We start from the raw sequence: 22424 nt of genomic DNA on the forward strand, positions 1-22424 counted from the left end.
TCCAGGTGTTCACTGGCAAACTTCAGACGGGCCGTCACATGTGCCTTCCGGAGCAGGGGGACCTTGCGGGCACTGCAGGATTGCAATCCGTTATGTCGTAATGTGTTACCAATGGTTTTCGTGGTGACAGTGGTCCCAGCTGCCTTGAGATCATTGACAAGTTCCCCCCTTGTAGTTGTAGGCTGATTTCTAACCTTCCTCATGATCAAGGATACCCCACGAGGTGAGATTTTGCGTGGAGCCCCAGATCTTTGTCGATTGACAGTCATTTTGTACTTCTTCCATTTTCTTACTATGGCACCAACAGTTGTCTCCTTCTCGCCCAGCGTCTTACTGATGGTTTTGTAGCCCATTCCAGCCTTGTGCAGGTGTATGATCTTGTCCCTGACATCCTTAGACAGCTCCTTGCTCTTGGCCATTTTGTAGAGGTTAGAGTCTGACTGATTCACTGAGTCTGTGGACAGGTGTCTTTCATACAGGTGACCATTGCCGACAGCTGTCTGTCATGCAGGTAACGAGTTGATTTGGAGCATCTACCTGGTCTGTAGGGGCCAGATCTCTTACTGGTTGGTGGGGGATCAAATACTTATTTCCCTCTGCAGAATGCAAATAAATTCATATACTTTCCACAATGTGATTTTCCGGATTTAATTTGTGATGTGCTATCTCTCACTGTTACCAATAACCTACCCTTCAATTATGGGCTGCTCATGTCTTTGTCAGTGGGCAAACTTACAAAATCAGCAAGGGATCAAATACTTATTTCCCCCACTGTATGAGACTGACGAACATGTGCCGGTTCGGGTGGGAAGACGGCCGCGCATGCGCGGTGCGCATCGGCGCGCGAGGACTAGCAAAGGCCTTTGCTAGAGAAGTTCCGATTGGAGGGGCTGCCGTGGACGTCACCCATCAGTGAGAACAATCAGCCTGCTGTCCTCGGAGAATACCTTCAACAGGTATGTAGCATTCGCTGAATAGTTTTGTATCATCTGCAAATTTGATCACCTCACTCGTCGTTCTGATTTCCATATCATTTATAAATATGTTAAATAATACCGTTCCCAGAACTGATTCCCTGTGGCACTCTACTGTTCATCCTCCTCCATTGAGAGAAATGACCATTTAACCCTACTCTCTGTTTTCTGTCCAATAACCAATTCCTAATCCACACCGTGAGGAACTTTATCAAAAGCGTTCTTTAAAGCTCACTCCACTAGGGGAATAGGAAACTTCCTGGGCGGTCTCACCACTGGATATTTGTAAAACAGTTATGTGGTTCTTGTTGCATATGTTTTCTAAACAATATAGATTGCATTCTCCGAGGACAAGCAGGCTGAATTATTCTCACACTAGTAAAAAAGGCCCGTTTCTGTATGAAATGAAACGGGCGCTAGCAAGGTTCCCCCCCTCCCCGGTCTCTCCCTGTGTCCCCTCCGAGTTGCATGTGGTCCTCCCTCCCCTCTGTTTGTAGACATGTAAGGCTATGTAGTGCAGTGTAAGCAAGGAAGGCAATTTGGTTAATCTCCGTTTCCCCTGCCCCGTGCAGCCATCATCGCCATACACTCAAAAGAAAGCAAACCTGTGAGGTGCTGCATCCATGTTGTCGTTGAGGTGTTGGCAGGACGGCATGAGTATAAGTCCCTCCCTCGCACCCTCAGACGTTGAGTCTCTGGCTGCCTGCCTCCCCCCCGAATTGGTTTTGTGGCGTTTTTGTACGGTCATTTTGGGCGCCATTTTGGTTTCGTCGGCGCACTGGCAGCTGAGTGTCAGGCAGGCGTTCCGTTGCATTCCTTTCGGTCATCGAAATTGTTCCGCCCTCAAAGTCATCACGTTCGACGCGAGGGCATGTAAGAGAGACATGGTCAGTGGAGAGGCTTCACCACCACAAACTAACGAGAACTCTTCACGGAAGTGGGAGGAGCTTGGGGTTTCATTAGAACGTTGGGGTTGCGAATTATGTCCAGATGGGGCGTGGCTGAGGGCGGGTGTATGAGTGACAGTGAGTGGTGCTGACAGCCTACAACAGTACAGGGCTTCAGTGTTTCCCTGCCACACAGTGAGCTTCAGAATTGGAGGTGAGAATTATTTATATAGATGTGGGTTGACGTCCACATCGGCCCGGGAATCGGCATTTGCCATAGCAAAAACTTTGCTAGAGCCTTCTGGCGCGCATGCAGCACGCACCGCACATGCGCGTACTGACTTCCCACCCTCCTGCGTGAGTGCGTACCTCAGTTTCTTTTTTTCCGCAACAAGGTGCAACAGATTCCTCTTGTGCGCCTCATTTTGGCCCGGGAAGAAGAGCTTTCTTTTTCAGCAATTTTTTTCACATGTGTTTTTCCCCTCTTCTTTAGTTTAAAAAAAAAAAAAAAGAGTGTGTTTTCCTTATTCAAGTGCCGTTTTCCTTCTATGTCATTGAAGACACCCAGCGGCTTCAAACATTGTACTTGGTGCAACCAGACCATCTTAGGTACTGATACCCATTCTTGGTGTATCCAGTGCCTTGGACCCGACCATAGACCAGCTAGTTGTGCTCTGTGTCTTTGTATGAAGAAACGGACCCAAGTAGCTCGAGAGGGCCAACGCTAGAAACTGTTTGGGCTAGGTCTGGTCCTTGGACAACATCAAGGGACGCATCGACATCAGGAGCAGAGCTAATGGCTACTGATAGGTCAAGACACGCTGGGAGCATTGAGGCATCGAGTGGGCACCCTACGTTCCTGCCGAAGGTGATGTCGGAGATCCATCTGAACCAGTCGATTGTCTTGCCAACATTTATTCCCGTCCTCATGCCCACCCTAGTGAAGGCAGCTTGCACACCTTGGACTACAAAATAGTCCGCTCAATTTGTTGCTTTTGATCCCAACAGGAGGGGAGTTGCCATTGGGAAATGCACAATCTCCAGTTGACTAGCAGATTGCATTTCCTTCACTTATACCCAAGCTGGGCTGACTCTGGAGGGCCATGTCACGGCTCATAATGTCAGAGCCATGGCTGCATCGGTGGCTCACTTAAAGTCAGCCTCCATTGAAGAGATTTTCAAACCTGCAACGGGGTCAGTCCATACATTCACTTTACATTACTGTCTTGACAGGATACCCGACGCGACAGTCGGTTTGGGCAGTCGGTGCTGCAGAACCTGTTTGGGGTTTAGAATCCAACTCCACCCACCTAGGCCCGTTCTATTCTGTTCCAGGCTGCACTCTTAGCTAGCTGTATATAGTTTCAGGTCAACCTACGTTATGTCCTCGCCGTTGAGAGGCCCAATTGACCAATGTTTGTTATTTGGTTGAGCCTGGATGCTAGGGATACCCTACGTGTGAGAATGATTCAGCCTGCTTGTCCTCGGAGAAAGCGAAGATACTTACCTGTAGCAGGTATTTTCCAAGGACAGCAGGCTGATTCTCACAATCCCACCCACCTCCCCTTGGAGTTATTTGTTTATGCTTTTAGACTTAACTGAGGTACGCTCTCGCGTGGCGGGTGGGAAGTCTGTCCATGCATGCGCTGTGTGCGATGCACGTGCACCAGAAGGCTGTAGCAAAGTTTTTGTTTTTGCTATGGCAAATGCCGATTCCCAAGCCGATGCAGACGTCGACCCACATATGAGAATAATCAGCCTGCTGTCCTCGGAGAATACCTGCTACAGGTAAGTATCTTCACTTTCTCTGAGGACAAGCAGGCTTCTATCTTCTTACAAGTGGGTGATGCTGATTTGCGTTGCACAGTCTGGCATTTTGCCAAAGCTAAAAAGAGATATTTGTGGATTGCGAACTGCACACTACTGAGCATGCACCAGTGCTTTCCCTCCCGTCATACAAACGCGGTCTCCTCAGTTCTTTTTTTTTCCTGTGTGAGGAGAAGGTACGTTTTTTTTTTTGTCCTCACTTGCCGTGTTTTTTTGTTTGTTTTTTTAGAGATGTTAGTTCCTTTTTGTCTTTTTTCAGCTTCTGTTGTGGTTCTTTTTCTTAGTTCTTACAAACCTGTCCTTTACTTTTTCTTAGTTTTATTTTACTCGGGTTTGTTTTCTTTATTTTTTGTCGTCATTGGCCATTTTTAGGCCCTGACTTTGGTTGGGTCTTTCCTTTTTCTCCATATCTTGCCTCTTTTGCATGCACCATCAAGTTGATTAATTTAGTTGATGAAGATTCCAAGTGGCTTCAAGCAGTGCCGTAGCGAGGGCGGCTCGCCGCTGCGCACCTCCCCCCTGGGTGCAGCACGGCGCACCCCCCGCCGGAACACATTCTTACCAAAGGGGGTGGGCAGAAGGGCTGCTCCGCTCCGAGTGCATGTCGCTGGGAGCTGCGTCAGCTCTGCTGGTTCCCTGCTCTCTCTGCCCCGGAACAGGAAGTAACTTGTTCCGGGGCAGAGGGAGCAGGGAACCAGCGGAGCTGACACCCTCCCCCCAGCGGCGTGCACCCGAGGCAGACCGCCCCCCCGCCCCCTCTCCTTCCTACGCCACTGGCTTCAAGCACTGTACCCAGTGCAATTGGATTATCTCCGGAAAGGACACCCATTCTTGGCGTCTGCAGTGTTTTGGTCCCGACCACAGCCCTGCTAAAAGTGTTCTCTGTCTTCGTATGACGAAAAGGACCCAGGTTTCCCGAGAGGTTCAATGAGAGGATTTTTGGAACCAAGTCTGAGGCGTCAGCATCAAGGTTTAGCATCACACTACTATTGGGAGCATCGGTAAGCATGGCTGCTTCTAGACCCTTATACACTGGGAGCAGTGAGGTATTGAGTGGGCCTCCACCTGTCTCAAGGCCTTCTGCTGTGCAGGTCCCCTGGGACCATCCATTGTTGGTCCTGACCCCAAGATGATGTGAGGATTCAACGTCGTCCTTGTTGGCACCGAGCAGCCTTAGTGACACGAGCCATGGTGACACACTTCAGGCAAAGACTAAGAAGCATTGTCACCGGTCACCCTTGACACATGGTACTGGGAGATCTGGGGTGTCGAAGGATTTGGCACCCGAAAAGGTATGGCGCCGGGAGGATCACTCTCCCTCCATACAGGAGGTGCTGACACGCCTTTCTCTAAGTAGCCAAGATCCTGCTCTCGCATCGATCCCAGTGGTTCTGGCACCCCAGTATTTCCTGGTGTCGGCCCTCGATGAGTGTGTCCGGGCCTTGCTTCCAGAGCTGCTGGATGGCCTCATGCAGCGGTGTGCAGTGGTATTGGGATGCTTGCACCTACCATACCTCCTGTTGCGGCCCCGCCTGGCCCTCAGCCTGCAGCTTGGCCTCCAACGCCTGCGTCACTTGTGGTCCCAGTGTCAAATGCCCCCAATCCGGCACCCCCTCAACACCAGTGGAGGAAGCTTCCCCGGAGTTGACACAGGAGATGACATCTCAACGCCGCTCTCGAGGACGTGGTTCGTCGGCATTGAGGCAGGTTCAGTCTTGGCAATCCGATAGGGAGATACTGTCCGACAATGGGGAGGAGCGGAGCGCTCATAGGATTCAGAGGAGGATTTCCAGATACTTCTCCTCAGATGAGTGTTACGAGATCCCCTCTGAATCGTTCCATCTACCTGAAAGGAGACAGTCTCCACTGGAGAGCCTTTCATTTCCATCTTTTGCTAAGGGAATTGCTGATGCCATTATATTTCCTTTGGAAGTGGAGGATAAGCCCATTGCCAAGATGCTTGAGGTCCTGGACTACACATCTCCTCTTAAGGAGTCTGTGACTGCCCCTCTCCACAAGGTTCTCAAGGAAGTCCTCGTCAGGAACTGGGAGTCCCCTCTGTTAGTCCCTGTTGTTCCCAAGAAGATTGACAGCCGGTATCGGATCCACAGTAAACCTGTTGTAAGGCCTCAGTTACCTCACAATTCCATGGTGGTGGATTCTGCTCTCAAAAGAGCCAGGAATACTAGGGACTATGCCTCAGTGCCCCCAGGCAGAGAAGCTAGAACCCTGGATTCTTTTCGGAGGAAGATGTTCCAGGCTTCATTGCTTATCTCCTGTATACAATCCTACCAGCTCTACATGAGTTTCTAGTTGTGAAACTTGGTTCGACAGCTTTCAGACTTCATGGATGCGCTCCTTCTGGAGCAGGCCTAGCCGCCAGTTGGTCATGCAGCAGAAGGTGTGTTGAAAGTTCTTGGCCAAGGGGCACTTACGACACTTTTGATGTGGCATCCAGGATCTCTACTCAAGATATAGCAATGTGCAGGCTTTCATGGCTGTGTGTTTCTGACTTGGAACACTTTGTTCAGCAGCGGTTAGCAGATGCCCCTTGCAGGGGGAATAACCTTTTTGGAGAGAAGGTTGAGGAAGTTGCTGACCAAATCATGAAGCACACTGATACAATCTCTGCTGTCTCCCTCCAGGCGCCTTCTGCATCTACCTCCTCAGCTAGGTAGTTTTCCGGACGTGAGCCCTTGAGCCCAGGCTGAGGCCTAGTATAGGATTTTGGCCAAGACCTAGGGTGGACCGAACATGCCCTATGCACCACCCCAGCCACCAAACCACTGATACTCACAACAGCCAACAGGCACCACCAGAAAGTGGGAAATAGAGCATTCAGGCAGGCCTCACGGCTGATCGGGAACCCACTCACGCAGAGACCAAGCAAACAGGCCTCATGGCCGACCGGGAACCGAGTCACACTCTGGGAAGGAAGAAAGAACAACACGGAACTGGGCCACAAGCAGCGCACACAGTGCAGAGTAGAGTCACAAAGGAAAGGGTGAGAGGCAGAAGCCTCTAAAGGTATACAAGGCTGTGCCACAGGCGAACAAGAATACAGGAAGCACCAGAAGGAAACACTCTAGGCTTATACAACACAGCACTCAAGGAAAAAGGAAACCAACTATAGGAATACATTCTAGGCTGAACCATTCAGCAAACAAGGGAACTAGGCTGTACCTACAGCATACAGCAATACAGGGAGCCCCCACAAGGGATTACACTAGGCTGACTATATAGCATACAAAGGGAAAGGGAGAACTACCTAAGGAATACACACTAGGCTGAACCATTCAGCACACAAAGGAAATAGGCTGTACCTACAGCATACAACGTTATAGGGAGCCCCCACAAGGGAATAAACTAGGCTGACAATACAGCATACAAAGGGAAAGGGAGAACTACCTGAGGAATACACAAAGCTGGCCCCACAGCCCCCAAGGGAAAAATGGAACTGCTAAAGGGAAAAAACAGGGCAAAGCTACTCAGCAGACAAAGATAAAGGGGAGAGTAAGCAAACAGGAAGCTGCCTTGACACACACAGACCAGAAAAGGAACGCTGCTCCCCAAACACAAGAGATAGCTACAGCAAACAAAGAGAACTAAAACAAACAAACAAGAGCAAAATACAAGGACAGGGAGAGGCAGAACCACAGGGAGCAGAGCAGGAGCTCAGCACAACAAAGGGAACACCGAGGGAGAGAAAGTTAAACAATCAAACTGAAATGACTTAAGGCACAAGCTTACCCCAGACAGTACTACGTTAGAGCAGGAGAAAGCAAACCAGGTGTGGGGAGTGAGGCAATCAGGTTCATGCTGGAAATACCCAGCACGAGGAGAAAGGCTAAACTCCAGTGTGAACGCAAGCGCCCATGCACAGGCTGGCTTCAGCAAATCAATCAGAGCAATCAACGCCAAAGCAATGATTGCAGGGAAATGGCAGGCTTAAATGGATCAAGGTTCTGCTGGCTCAGCCCCTGACAAGCCAATCAGGAGTGAGTCCCAAAAATTCCTCTGCCTATCCGGCAGAATCATAACACTAGGAGGGTTTTTGGCAAGCCAAAGATGTGGTCCCAACTACTGTTCTATGCGTAGGTACACTCCTTCAGCTTGCCAGCCTATTCAAGCTCAGCCCCAGTGCGCTTGTTTATGTTAACAGCGTGCGCCTAAGGCCCCTGCTGCTCCCCAGTCAAAGCAAGGGACATGCTTTTGACTGGCTCCAGCAGAGCATAGCTGCAGTTCAAGTGTCCATCCTGGATGACTTGCCGGTTGGGGGAGGCTAAAATGTTTTTCACCAAAGGTGACCTCTTATAACTTACGACTGGTGGGTCCTTCAAATTGTCTCTGATACACCCTCAATTGGCATCTCAAACCTCCAAATTGCCTGTTGAGAGCTCATTCATTCAGCGCTCAACACAGGCAGGTACTTGTAGAGGAACTCTCCGCCCTTCTAAAGACCCATGCAGTTGAACCTGTTCCACCAGTGGAAGAAGGGCGGGGATTCTATTCCAGGTACTTCCTTGTGCAGAAGAAGACGGGAGATGCGTCCCATCCTAGACCTAAAGACCCTGAAGATATTTCTAGTCTGAGAAAAGTTCAGGATGGTTTCCCTGAGCACCCTTCTCCCAATGATTTAGAAAAATGATTTGCTATTCTCTCTGGACTTAAAGGATGCATATACTCATATTCTGATACTTCCAGTCCACCGGAAGTATCTTCAATTTTGCCTGGGAACACATTACTTTCAGTATCGTGTGTTGCCTTTTGTCCTCGTGTCAGTTCCCAGGGTCTTTACCAAGTGTCTAGTGGTAGTTGCAGCATCGCTACACAAACTGGGAGTTGTTCCCGTATCTCGATGATTGACTGGTACATAAGTATATAAGTGTTGCCATACTGGGACAGACCGAAGGTCTATCAAGCCCAGTATCCTGTTTCCATCAGTGGTCAATCCAGGTCACAAGTACCTGGCAAGATCCCACAACAGTACAATACATTTTATGCTGCTTATCCCAGAAATAAGCAGTAAATTTTCCCAAGTCCATTTTAATAATGGCTTATTGATTTTCTTTTAGGAAGCTATCCAAACATTTTTTAAACCCCACTAAGCTAACTGCTTTTACCACATTCTCTGGCAACGAATTCCAGAGTTTAATTACATGTTGAGTGAAGAAATATTTTCTCTGATTCGTTTTAAATTTACTACTTTGTAGTTTCATTGCGTGCCCCACTACTAGCATTTTTGGAAAGATTAAACAAGCAATTCACATCTACCCGTTCTGCTCCACTCAGTATTTTATATACCTCTATCATATCTCCCCTCAGCCATCTTTTCTCCAAGCTGAAGAGCCTAAGTCGTTTCAGCCTTTCCTCATAGGGAGGAAAGTCTGGGAGTCCATGTGGATGACTATTTGTGTGCTAGAGCTACTAGGGTTCATTTTAAACTACCCTAAGTCCCATCTACACCCTGTCTAGTGATTGGAGTTCATAGGAGCCCAGCTCGACACACGGAGGGTTCGAGCCTACCTCCTTGAAATAAGAGCAGACAATCTTGTCTCACTGGCGTCCAAGATTTGTGCCTCTCAGCAGGTCACAGTTTCGCAGATGTTGAGATTGCTGGGCCACATGGCTTCCACAGTGTACGTTACACCCATGATACGTCTTCACATGAGATCAGCTCAATGGACCCTGGCTTCTCAGTGGTATCAAGCCATGCAGAGTCTGGAAGATGTTATTCAAGTGTACCCGGAGCTTGTATGCTCTCTTCAGTGGTGGACAATTTGTTCCAGTTTTACTCTGGGGCTTCCATTCAAAATTCCTCAGCCACAAAAAGTGCTGACAACGGATGCATCTCTCCTGAGAAGGGGAGCTCATGTAGATGGGCTTCACACTAGAAGAGCTTGTCCTCCCATGAAACGAATCTTAAGATCAACCTCCTGGAGCTTTGGGCGATCTGGAACGCTCTAAAGACTTTCAGAGATCAGCTATCTCATCAAATTGTTCTCATTCAAACAGGCAATCAAGTTGCAATGTATTACACGAACAAGCAGGGAGCCACTGGATCACGCCCTTTGTGTCAGGAGGCTGTCCAGATGTGGCATTGGGCTCACCAACATGGCACGTTCTTTCGAGCCACTTATCTGGCGGGCATAAACAATACTATACACACTGAAAAACGGCCTAGGCTGTTTTTCAGTGTGTATAGTATTTGATTACCTACCTTTGGAATTACAGCCTGTACTGAATTTTGTATAAAGGGCACAAACAATACCCTGGCCGACAGACCGAGCAAGATAATGCAACCGCACGAGTGGTCTCTATATATGGGCATAGTCAGCAAGATCTTCCGAGCTGGGGCACCCTCTCAGTTGATCATTTTGCCACTCAGCTCAACCTACTAGATCCCTCAGTTCTGTTCCAGGCTTCAGGCCCATAGCAGACTAGCGTCAGATGCCTTCCTCCTCAATTGGAGATAGGCCTTCTGTATGCGTTTCCTCCAATACCTCTAGTAGGAAAAACTTTGTTGAAACTCAAGCAAGACCGCAGAACCATGATTGTAATTGCACCGTAGTAGCTGCAACAGATATGGTTCCCTCTTCTTCTGGAATTATCCTCCGAAGAACCATAGAGATTGGAGTGTTTTCTGACCCTTATCACACGAGGGGTCACTTCTACATCCCAACCTCCAGTTTCTGGTTCTCACATCTTGGATGTTGAGAGCATAGAATTCGCTTCCTTGGGTCTTTTGGATGGAAAGATTCCACTAAGAGGTGTTATTCTTTTAAATGGAGGAGGTTTGCCGTCTGGTGTGAGAGCAAGGCCGTAGATCCCCTTACATGCCCTATGCAGGCCCTGCTTGAATACCTTCTACACTTATCAGACTCTGGTCTCAAGACCAACTCCGCAAGGGTTCACCTTAGTCCAATTAGTGCTTATCAACGTGTAGAAGGTAAACCCATCTCTGGACAGCCTTTAGTTTTTCACTTCATGAGAGGTTTGCTTTTGTGAAAGCCCCCTGTCAGACCTCCTCCAGTGTCATGGGATCTCAACGTCGTTCTCCCCTTGCTGATGAAAGCTTCTTTTGATCCTCTGAATTCCTGTCATCTGAAGTACTTAAACTGGAATGCCATTTTTTTGCTGGCTGTTACTTCAGCTTGTAGGGTCAGTTAGCTTCAGGCCTTAGTGATGGATGCATCTTATACTAAGTTTCATCACAACAGAGTAGTCCTCCGCACGCATCCTAAGTTCCTTCCAAAAGTGGTGTCTGATTTCCATCTGAGCCAGTCAATTGTCTTGCCAACATTCTTTCCCTGACCTCATGCCCATCCTATCGAAAGCAGCTTGCACACCTTGGATTGCAAGAGAGCATTACTACATGAAGCGGACAAGGGCCCACAGACAGTCTGCCCAACTTTTTGTTTCTTTTGATCCCAACAGGATGGGGGTCACCATCGGGAAACGCACCATTTCATTTTGGCTGGCAGATTGCATTTCCTTCACTTGTGCCCAGGCTCGTCTGGCCTTGGAGGGTCATGTCACAGCTCATAATGTCAGATCCATAGCTGCATTGGTAGCCCACTTGAGGTCAGCCTCCATTGAGGAAATTTGCAAAGCTGCAACGTGATTTTCAGTCCACATTTTCACATAATACTACTGCCTTGACAGGATACCTGACTTGAGAGTCAGTTTGGGCAGACAGTGTTGCAGAATCTGTTTGGGGTCTAGAATCCAACTCCACCCTCCTAGGTCCCTTTTATTCTGTTCCAGGCTGCACTCTTAGTTATATTGTATATAGTTTCAGGTTAATCTCTGTTATGTCTTCACCATTGTGAGGCCCAATTGACCAGCGTTTGTTGGTTTTGGTGAGCCTGGATGCTAGGGATTCCTCACTTGTTAGAATAGATAAGCCTGCTTGTCCTCTGAGAAAGCGAAGATACTTAACTGTAGCAGGTATTCTCCAAGGACAGCAAGCTTCATATTCTCATAGTCCCTCCCACCTCCCCTTGGAGTTGTCTCCTTTGTTAGTTTTACTTGTATTTTTTGCTTTAGTATTAAACTGATGAGACCGCGTTCATAGTAACATAGTAAACGACAGCAGATAAAGACCTGTACAGTCCATCCAGTCTGCCCAACAAGATAAACTCATTTTATATGTTATGTGATATTTTATATGTATACCCGAGTTCGATTTGTCCTTGCCTTTCTCAGGGCACAGACCGTAGAAGTCTGCCCAGTACTGTTCTTGTACTAAGTTCTGAAGCTTAAAATTTACACTCCAGCCCATCCCTATCTATTCAGTCACAATCAGCGCATAGACCGTAGAAGTCTGCCCATCACCGGTTTTGCTTCCCAATTATCGGCATCGCCACCCAATCTCTGCTAAGATTCCATGGAACCATTCCTTCTAAACAGGATTCCTTTGTGTTTATCCCACGTATGTTTGAATTTATCCCACGCATGTTTGAATTATCCCACGCATGTTCGCAAGATGGGTGGGAAAGCACTTTAGTATGCACGGTGGAGCGTGGCTCGCAGTCCACAAAGCTCTCATTTTAGCTTTGGCAAAATACCAGACTGGGTGACATGGATTGTGAATCCTGTTGTCCTTGGAGAATACCTGGTACAGGTAAGTATCTTCGCTTATTTTGGGAGGATGCTTGTTTTAGGGTGTCAGTTGTTATGGGCAGCAGCAGCTGTTTCCCACTCATTGTGAGGACTGCTTTGTGACATCCTGCAAGTTCTAGACTGGTCTGGGGAATGCTAAGAAAGGAGAAATTATATATTACCTGCTAATTTTTTTTCCTTTGGTCCCACTAGACCAGTCTAGATACCCATCCTTCTTTCTACTCTCAGCTATGTTTTTGGTTATTTCTATGCATTGTCTCCTACATTCGAGTTTAAGTTCTTCTGGTTTCCTATGTCTGTTTTGAACATTTTCACTTCTTTGTTGTCCAAATACTGGAGTCTTTAAGACCAAAGCACAATTCTTTGTTTTCTATTTCCTTCTACTGGTCAGAGATAGTAAGCAACTCACAAGTTCTGGACTGATCTGGTGAGACTAAAGATAAAACAAAAATTAGCAGGTAAGATCTAATTTCTTCTTAATTATAGGGATATTATCTGGCCGTTTAGCGATTTGTACAAACTGATATACGTATAAATTAAAAATCTAGGGATATGCTAGTTATGCATTCCCTGCCCACTGGCAAGCACATAACTTTGCTTTGAATATTGGCCCATTTATATTCTAACTGTAAGAATAATTTGTAATTAATCTTAAGATATGATTTGGAAAGGAAAGTAAATAAAGTTAATATCCAGATATATGACAGCTTTGGATTTAATGTTACTGTAATAAATAGACAATTTAGATATAAACAAATTATCATTCTGAACCTTTTATTCTCTGTGTATCAGATGTGGTCAGCCTCACAGATGGTCATATGATTCTATTTTACTGACTTCCATACTTTTGTAGGAAAAGCTCCTGGCCATGCTACTTCTCAGTTTTCCTTACATTTGTTTTCTACTCTTGTAAATGTGTCGCTCTCCTAATAATAACTTTTGATAACAGCCCGATTTGTGCTACAGCATGAGTTCTTGCCTCATTCTTTTCATGTGCCCTTGACACACCTGCTCACTAAGTGTTCATGAAGCCTAAGGTGCGTGCATTATTGGATTGTCTTTTCAAAATTTCCGTGTTGTAGATTACTTGCACACCTTCTGGTGATTAAAGTTAACTGAATAAAGATATCTGAATGATTCTTTCCTGTTAAACTTTTGACATTCTTTTCTACATTAATTATTTTATTTGTAAACCGCTTTGATCTGCCTGTCGGCAAAAGCAGTATATCAAATCTAAATAAATATAATCATAAAATACAGTCTTTTTCTTTTTCTGTCCCTCAAGAGAACCAGGGGGAATATATTTTGTTATGGTAAGAGGGGAGTAGCATGGCCTATATGACCCCTTACTTAATGCAGGATGATGTCAAAGCCTTCACCATGGCCACTGACACCTGCAAAATAACTTAACTGTAGATGTTGGACTTTAGAAAAAAACTTGTCAGGCACAGGGAATAACCAGTTTTGGGGGTCAGGTGATGGAGATAGATCTTCATGAGGTTCACAATTAGACCACTCTTCAGATCTTGTCCATTTCCAATCAAACCTTTGCACCTTAGAAAGTTCAGAGTGAATTTCACCAGAAACTTCCTTTCTCCAAAGTCAAGCAGGATGACAAGTCCTCACAGATGGGTGATATCACCAGCAAAGGCTGGCATGAGAGAACTTCTTTTAAAAAGATTCCTGTGCTGACATGCATAGGCCGATTTAGTCTTAATTTTTCTGCAGAGTTCGTCAGACATGTCACTGTAGTTCCTTTTCAACATGTATTTTTTTTTAAACTTGAAGTAAATTGGTTTTATATCCTGTCAGTCTTGTAGGTTCCCAGTGTCCTCATAGTTCCTAAAGTAGATTTTTGGCTGTTCAACCAGTTTTTATTTCTTTTTTCATGACCACATAGTTAGGATATGGTGCCCCAGTTGGGTGTGATTTTTCACAAATAAGTCTTTTGATTTCACTGTAGTGTTGTGTCTCAGAAAAAAAGCTCCCATTAGCCTTAAGAAGTACACTTAATGTGGCAAGACCATATCAACAATGGATACCCATAATTGGTGCTTGCAGTGCCTGGGGCCAACCACAAGCCCTTTCATTGTAATTTGTGATGACAGATGTCATAGAGAGGTCTTAGTCAAGAAAAACAGTGTGAATGAATTTTTAGTGCTTTTAAGTCCAAACCATCAACATTGATTCCTCTAATGCCAGTTTCTATGGGTCCAGGAGCTGCAGTGGATGTTGGGGATGCATTGGCAAATGCTGTGTCTTTAAAGGAATTGGACATGTCTCTTTGAAATTTTTGCTGCTCTGCGATCTGCCGGGGAACAGGCCACAGTGGGAGCCAGGGTGGCCTGCCCAGCCTTGGAGGCAGCAATGAACTGAGGTTTTTGGTCTTTTCTTCCAGCGTGTGTCTTGGGGGTACTATGCCAGTGACAGACTCCAGCTTCAAGGAGATCTTGGCTGAGCAAAGCAGGGTCAGTACAGGAGCACAGCTGTGCTGACATGGAGCTGACTTCCCCCTCTTCTCCTTCATGGAGGAGCCAGCATGGTTTCAGCAACTGGTCTGCTGGTGCTCATGGCACTTGTACAGAAGTTGGCAATTTGGATCCTGCAAGTGCCAGTTTCAGGTCCATTGGAACAGAGAGGGGTCAGAGTTCCTGCTGTAAGGGGGGTTCTGTTTGAATCCAGGCCCCTAGCTGTTTGGTATACTGCTTTGGTTTCTTTCTGTCCAGTTTAATTAGTTCCTTTATTTATTTTGTTGTTTGTGTGAGGGTGAGCTGCCAACTGTTGGAAATGGAAAAAACAATTAAGCTCAGAGGAGGAGGGTAGCTGGTTTTCAGCACAGGAGCCCCTGTGCATGCTCTGGGGAACCTTTCGCCTGAGCTATGGAAGAGCACCGCCACTGGGACCTGTCCAGATGATGTCACCCATTTATGTGGCTGCATTCCCAAGGCTATTGATGGTGAACCAGTTATCTTCTGCTGACCAGGTGATCCTTGGATTTTCATTGGCACATAACCACATAATGCTGCGGAAAATCAGAGGAGACTGCAGCAGTGCCAGGGGTGGTCTGTGGGCAGAGTCAAGCGAAGCCAGAGTTTATCCAGTCATATTCATACCACTAAACAAATAACAAAGTGGATGAAGTTAGGACAGCAAAAAAACACAGTCCAGACTTTATCTGGGCTCTGGTCTGAATAACAGCCTGCACTGGATAACTGTAAGCAGCCATGCAAACCCCAGATATTCCATGCCAGTGCCGAGATTAGGCCCAGCATTGAATATCTGGGTCAAGTTCTGCTTGCACTGGTTAGTAGCATGACAATCACAACAAATCACAAGCTAAATATCGGCCTTCTAGTATATAAGAATGTAGAGAAATGTTTCTTCAGATACCCGGGTACGTACATAGTGGCATGTGAAGAAACTGAAGACTGTGTATATAGATGTCCATATAACAGGAGAAATCTTATGTGTTCATCTGTTTCTAACCTGTAATTTAATTCTGGTAATCACTACACTCCTCTCTTTTCCAGAATTATTAATAGTTGATTTATTTTATTGTATTGTTTCCATTTACAAGCAGCTAACATGATCTCATGCTGGCTTTCCTTTGTATTGGAATGCCCCCCCCCCCCCCCCCCCCCCCACACGTGAAAATTGTCAAGATCTGGAGATTACAGCTACAGTAACAGTGGGACTACTATTTGCTGCTCATCACTAATATAGTATGTATTTTTTTAAGACAATTTGTTAAGTACTGAACAAGATGTACTAACAGAAGATGTTCTGGGCATAAGTAAAGAAATTCCTCTTCCTCCGGCTTTTGAAAACAATTCTATGGGTAAGTGGGGATATATTTGTTTATGCAAAATACCTCATTACAAATCATTCTTGAATGCATGTGTGGAGTATTGTGACTGGTTCTGAATAATACACCTCTGAAAAGATATAGATAAGAGTAGAAATAATCCAGGAAAGAGCTACCAATATGGTATAAGGCATGTATTACACAGTATGATGTGAGATTTAAGGACTTAAGATGTTTACTTCAGAGATGAGTACATATAATAGACTAACATACTTTAATTTTATAAACAGCACAGAAGGGACACACATTTATTTTGTAAACATTTGTTAAATATACACCTGAAAGACAAGCAAACTTAGTGGAAAACATGCACAAAAGTTATGCTCTCACAAGGCAAAAAACTAGTAACAGGGAGGACAAAAGGAACAGCTACAAGGCTAAACAGAGAAAAGACAAGGCAATGGGAAGTACACGTAAGGTTCTGAGCATAAATACTCATAGCCTGAGTAATCGGGGACAAACTTTAACTTCTCTGTATTGAGACAAGGTTTGCAGGTAAGTTTTACTGGTGGACTAGATATTCAAAGATTTAACAGGTTAAGTCTGTGATTTTGAAAATTAAGTTGATTAGAGTTAATAAAGTAGGGCTGCATATCGATTAAAATGTTTAATCGCATGATTAAGCACATTTCCTCCTGTATAGTGCAAAATATATACAGCAGGTGTAAATTCTTAAAACCGGCACATTCAATTACTAAACCGAAAATAAAATAATTTTTCTTACCTTTGTTGTCTGTTGACTTTTTTTCTGATCACATGTTCCCTGCTTCTGGTTCTGCTTCTCTCTCTGTGCTCTGAACTCTGTTTCCAGGGCATCCTATCAATTCATTATTTCTTTCTTCTCTTCTTCACTTCCTGCCCTGTATCCATCTTTCAAGTTCAGCTTTCTTCTAGTTTTCTTCCTCCTGAAATTTGTCTAGTTTTCCATATCTCTCTTCCCTTCATCCTCTCCATGGGCACTATCTGCTCCTGTCTCATTTCCATTTCCCTCCCCTCCATGGGCACCATCTCCTCATTCTTTCTTCCCCTTCTCTCCTCTCCATGAGCACCATTTCTTCTCTTCCATTCTCCTCCCCTCTGTAGCCAACCCCTTTCCCCACCAAGGGCACGATCTCCCCTCCCCTCCAAGGGCACCTTCTCCTCCCCTCCATGGGCACCATCTCCCTTGTTGTTTATCCCATCCCCTATTTCATATCCTGGCATCTCTGCCTGGTCTGGCTTAGCTTTATTTCCCCTCTACTTTGTATGCACTCTGGCATCTCACACTATCCTCCTCCCTTTCCCCACCCCGAGTCAATCTGTTTAATTTATTTCTCCTGTGAGTTCCAGCATCTTTATCTGCCTCTTCTCTCCCCCTGCACTTAGGCTCTAACTCTCCCCAATTCTCCCTGCTTGCTTTTACTGTCTGCAGCACTAGATGCAAGCTACTTCTCACGAGCTGGGAGCCCTCCTTCTGTAGCTTCTGCCTCCTCTGATGGAACTTCCTGTTTCCTGTCGGCAGGATGCTACAGAGGGAGTGCTCCCTGCTCAAAAGAAGTAGCATTAATCTAGTGCTGCAGACAATAAAGGCAAGCTGGGACCACCAGGGAGAGGGAGATGCCAGAGCACGTGCATTCATGTATGTGGTTGGGGGGGGGGAGGAGGAGGGGTGGAGGCAGAAGCAGGAGAAGAAGATACCAGAAGAAGGAAGCTGAAAGAAGAGGTCAAAGGGAGAAACAGAGAGACCCATATAGCGGGCAAGGAGCAGGGAGCGTAATGCGAATAACATATTAAAATTAACATGAGTTAACAATTTAATTAATCTCATTTTTAAAACACATTAAATATGCAGCCCTAGAATAAGATATCTGATTAATTTTAGAACAGCAATTTTTTCCAAATAGAGTTAACTGATATTGGCACTGTTTTTTTAAAGTTTTAACCTGCCCCAGTACTTTTCTGACTCTTATTTAACAAGAGAGGGAAAAGCAAGCAGGACCTAGTTTAGCATTAAGGAGGAATAAAAAGAGAGAGAAAGAGAGGGAGAGAAAAGCAAGCATTATTAACTAGTTGCTATAGAGTAGAACCCTTTTTCCATAGTTTTAAACTGAAATTTTCTCTAGAAATAGGCATTTCCCCATAGTTTTAAACTGAAACCTTTTCTAGAGGTAGAAACTTAACAGCCAAAAACTCTTGTTATTAAAGGCAGTTATTTTTTGTTCTTTGGTTGCTGGAGAGGTAGCACGTCCAGTGACCTAAATAAGGTGTTAACTAAGGTGTGGGGAAGTAGAATATTTGCATAGGTTGCTGAGTTAGCTTCAAAGAGCCTGTTTAAGAAAGGCCCCTTAGATTCAAACTTTCATTCTGAGAAGTTCTGAGGGAAGAGGACACTTCTCTGGTAAGTGAACACAATTTTGCTTTGTGCTGTGGGAACTTAAAGATTGAGGTTTAAAGGAGGTTAGTGATAGGCAAAATAAAAATATAAAAAGCAAATTTTATCAACTAATCTCCATAGTCTTTTCCCCTTAGTTTTAAAACTTGAACTTTGTACCACAGCATTAACAGATAGACTCTAGCAGGCACTACAAGATCTAGTTTAGTCTGGCCGGGAAGGTTACAGAGTTAAATTGTTGCTTGCTCTTAATGTGTATGATCACTCTTTCTTTTCTAAGTTGTTGGGGCTCCTAAGTCAGTTTGAAGGTTATTTTTTGTTGCTGGATGGTGATTTGATGATTAGGCATGTAGATAGCTGGGTGGCTGGTGGGCGTGATGATCGCCTGGTCACTTGTCTGCCTGGTGTGAAGGTGGCGGACCTCACACGTCACCTAGATAGGATTTTAGAAAGTGCTGGGGAGGAGCCAGCTGTTTCGGTACATGTGGGTACCAATGATTTAGGAAAATGTGGGAGAGAGGTTCTGGAAGCCAAATTTAGGCTCTTGGGTAGAAAGCTCAAGTCCAGGACCTCTAGAGTAGCATTTTCTGAAGTGCTACCCGTTCCACGCCCAAGGCCTAAGAGACAGACAGAGCTCCGAAGTATCAATGCGTGGATGAGACGATGGTGCAGGGAGGAGGGTTTTAGATTTGTTAGAAACTGGGCAACATTGGGGGGAAGGGGGAGCCTATTCTGAAAGGATGGGCTCCACCTTAACCAGGGTGTGACCAGGCTGCTGGCATCGGCATTTAAAAAGGAGATAGAGCAGCTTTTAAACTAGAAACTGGGGGAAGGCCGATAAGCCCTCAAAAGCGCATGGTTCGGGATAAGGTATCTTTCAAAGATATCACCAAAACAGGGAAGATAGGGTATCCCTATAGTGAGGTTGCAAAAGAGACCGTAGTTGATCAGGTGTCCTTAAATAAAAATAAAAATCAAACAAAAGATTCCAAATTCATACTGTCAAGTACTGAGCATGATGTAAATAGGAACAACAAACATACTTTGAAATGTCTATATGCGAATGCCTGGAGCCTAAGAAATAAGATCGGAGAGTTAGAATATATTGCACTAAATGAAAAATTAGATAAAATAGGCATCTCTGAGACCTGGTGGAAGAAGGTTAACCAGTGCGGACACTGTCATACCGGGGTACAAATTATATCTTAGTGATAGGGTGGATCGAATTGGTGGAGGGGTAGCATTGTATATTAAGAAGAGCCTTGAATCAAATAGGTTGAAAATTCTGCAGGAAACAAAACATACCTTGGAATCACTATGATTGAAATTCCATGTGTAAAGGGGGAAAGGATAGTGATAGGAGTGTACTACCATCCGCCTGGCCAGGATGAGCAGACGGATGCAGAAATGTTAAAGGAAATTAGGGATGTAGACAAACTGGGCAACACAATAATAATGGTTGATTTCAATTACCCCGATATTGACTGGGTAACTGTAACATCAGGGCAAGCTAAGGAGGTAAAATTCCTTGACGAAATCAAGGACTGTTTTATGCAGCAGCTGGTACAGGAGCTGACGAGAGAAGGAAAAATTCTAGACCTAGTCCTTAGTGGAACGCATGATCTGGTGCAGGAGGTAATGGTGCTGTGGCCGCTTGATAACAGTGATCATAATATGATTGGATTTGATATTAGCTTTGAAGTAAGTATACATAGGAAATCAAATACGTCAGCGTTTAGCTTTATAAAAGGAGACTATGATAAAATGAGAAGAACGATGAAAAAAAAAACTTAGAGGAGCGACTGCAAGGGTCAAAAATTTACATCAGGTGTGGATGTTGTTCAAAAACACCATCCTGGAAGCCCAGGCCAAATATATTCCGCGTATTAAAAAAGGAGGCGGAAGACCAAATGACAACCAGCGTGGTTAAAAAGTGAGGTGAAGGAAGCTATTAGAGCTAACTGAAAATCCTTCAGAAAATGGAAGGAGGAACCGACTGAAAATAATAAGAAACAGCATATGGAATGTCAAGTCAAATGCAAAGTGCTGATAAGGAAGGCTAAGAGGGACTTCGAAAAAAAGATTGTGTTGGAGACCAAAAACACATAGTAAACATTTTTTTAGGTATATTAAAAGCAGGAAGCCGTCAAAAGAATCGGTTGGACCACTAGAAGACCGAGGAGTAAAAGGGGCGCTCAGTGGAGAGATTAAGCCATAGTGGAGAGATTAAATGAATTCTTTGCTTCAGTCTTCACCGAGGAAGATTTGGGTGACATACCGGTGCCTGAAATGGTATTCGAAGTTGATGAATCAGAGAAACTGAATGAATTCTCTATAAACCTGGAGGATGTAATGGGGCAGTTCAACAAACTGAAGAGTAGCAAATCTCCTGGACCAAATGGTATTCATCCCAGAGTACTGATAGAACTGAACAATGAACTTGCGGAGCTATTGTTAGTAATATGTAATTTATCCTTAAAATCGAGTGTCGTACTGAGACAAAGTCAACATGGATTTAGTGAAGGGAAATCTTGCTTCACCAATCTACTACATTTCTTTGAAGGGGTGAACAAACATGTGGATAAAGGTGAGCCGGTTGATATTGTGTATCTGGATTTTCAGAAGGCATTTGACAAAGTACCTCATGAAAAACTCCAGAGGAAATTGGAGAGTCATGGGATAGGAGGTAGTGTCCTATTGTGGATTAAAAACTGGTTAAAAGATAGGAAGATAGTAGGGTTAAATGGTCATTATTCTCAATGGAGAAGGGTAGTTAGTGGGGTTCCCCAGGGGTCTGTGCTGGGACCACTGCTTTTTAACATATTTATAAATGACCTAGAGATGGGAGTAACTAGTGAAGGAATATATACTATTTTAAGGTAGCAGCATTATATGATGTGATATGTATGAGCGATATATGTAATTGGTTTGTTCTCTTTGGTATGGAAGTTTCTGTTAGGGCTGTCCTATTACAAATGGATTTCTCTTATGTTAGAATATTGTTGTATGTTATTTGTAGTTTAAAGATATTATTATATGTCATTTATATTTTAAAGATGTAAACTGTTCTGATTTGCTATGTAAGAAGTAACGGTATAGTAAATAAATGATAAACGATGACACAAAGTTATTCAAAGTCATTAAAACGCAGGAGGATTGTGAAAAATTACAAGAGGATCTTACGAGACTGGGAGACTGGGCGTCTAAATGGCAGATGGCATTTAATATGATCAAGTGCAAAGTGATGCATGTGGGAAAGAGGAACCTGAATTATAGCTATGCCATGCAAGGTTCCACGTTAGGAGTCACAGACCAAGAAAGGGATCTAGGTGTCGTCATTGGTGATACGTTGAAACCTTCTGCTCAGTGTGCTGCTGCAGCTAAGAAAGCAAATAGAATGTTAGGTATTATTAGGAAAGGAATGGAAAACAAAAATGAGGACGTTATATTGCCTTTGTATTGCTCCATGGTGCGACCGCACCTCGAATATTGTGTTCAGTTCTGGTCGCCGCATCTCAAAAAAGATATAGTGGAATTAGAAAAGGTACAGAGAAGGGCAACGAAAATGATAAAGGAGATGGGACGACTTCCTTATGAGGAAAGGCTAAAGCGGCTAGGGATCTTCAGCTTGGAGAAAAGGCGGCTGAGGGGAGATATGATAGAGGTCTATAAAATAATGAGTGGAGTTGAATGGGTAGATGTGAAGTGTCTGTATACACTTTCCAAAAATACTAGGACTGGGGGGCACGCAATGAAGCTACAAAGTAGTAAATTTAAAACGAATCAGAGAAAAGTTTTCTTCACTGAACGTGTAATTAAACTCTGGAATTCGTTGCCAGAGAATGTGGTAAAGGCGGTTAGCTTAGCAGAGTTTA

At 44.8% G+C, this 22424-nt stretch overlaps 1 protein-coding gene across 1 annotated transcript in view; it reads left to right on the forward strand.

The window, feature by feature from the left end:
• Positions 1-22424, forward strand: part of RAD21L1 (RAD21 cohesin complex component like 1) — a 744671-nt gene that overhangs the window by 362953 nt on the left and 359294 nt on the right. Inside the window, exon 8 of the mRNA XM_030213443.1 lies at positions 16053-16151. Within this exon, the coding sequence (XP_030069303.1) occupies positions 16053-16151 (99 nt within the window). The remainder of the gene's footprint in view (positions 1-16052; positions 16152-22424) is intronic.

This window comes from Microcaecilia unicolor, chromosome 8 (genome assembly GCF_901765095.1).
Source record: "Microcaecilia unicolor chromosome 8, aMicUni1.1, whole genome shotgun sequence".
In the NCBI taxonomy this organism is placed as follows: domain Eukaryota; kingdom Metazoa; phylum Chordata; class Amphibia; order Gymnophiona; family Siphonopidae; genus Microcaecilia; species Microcaecilia unicolor.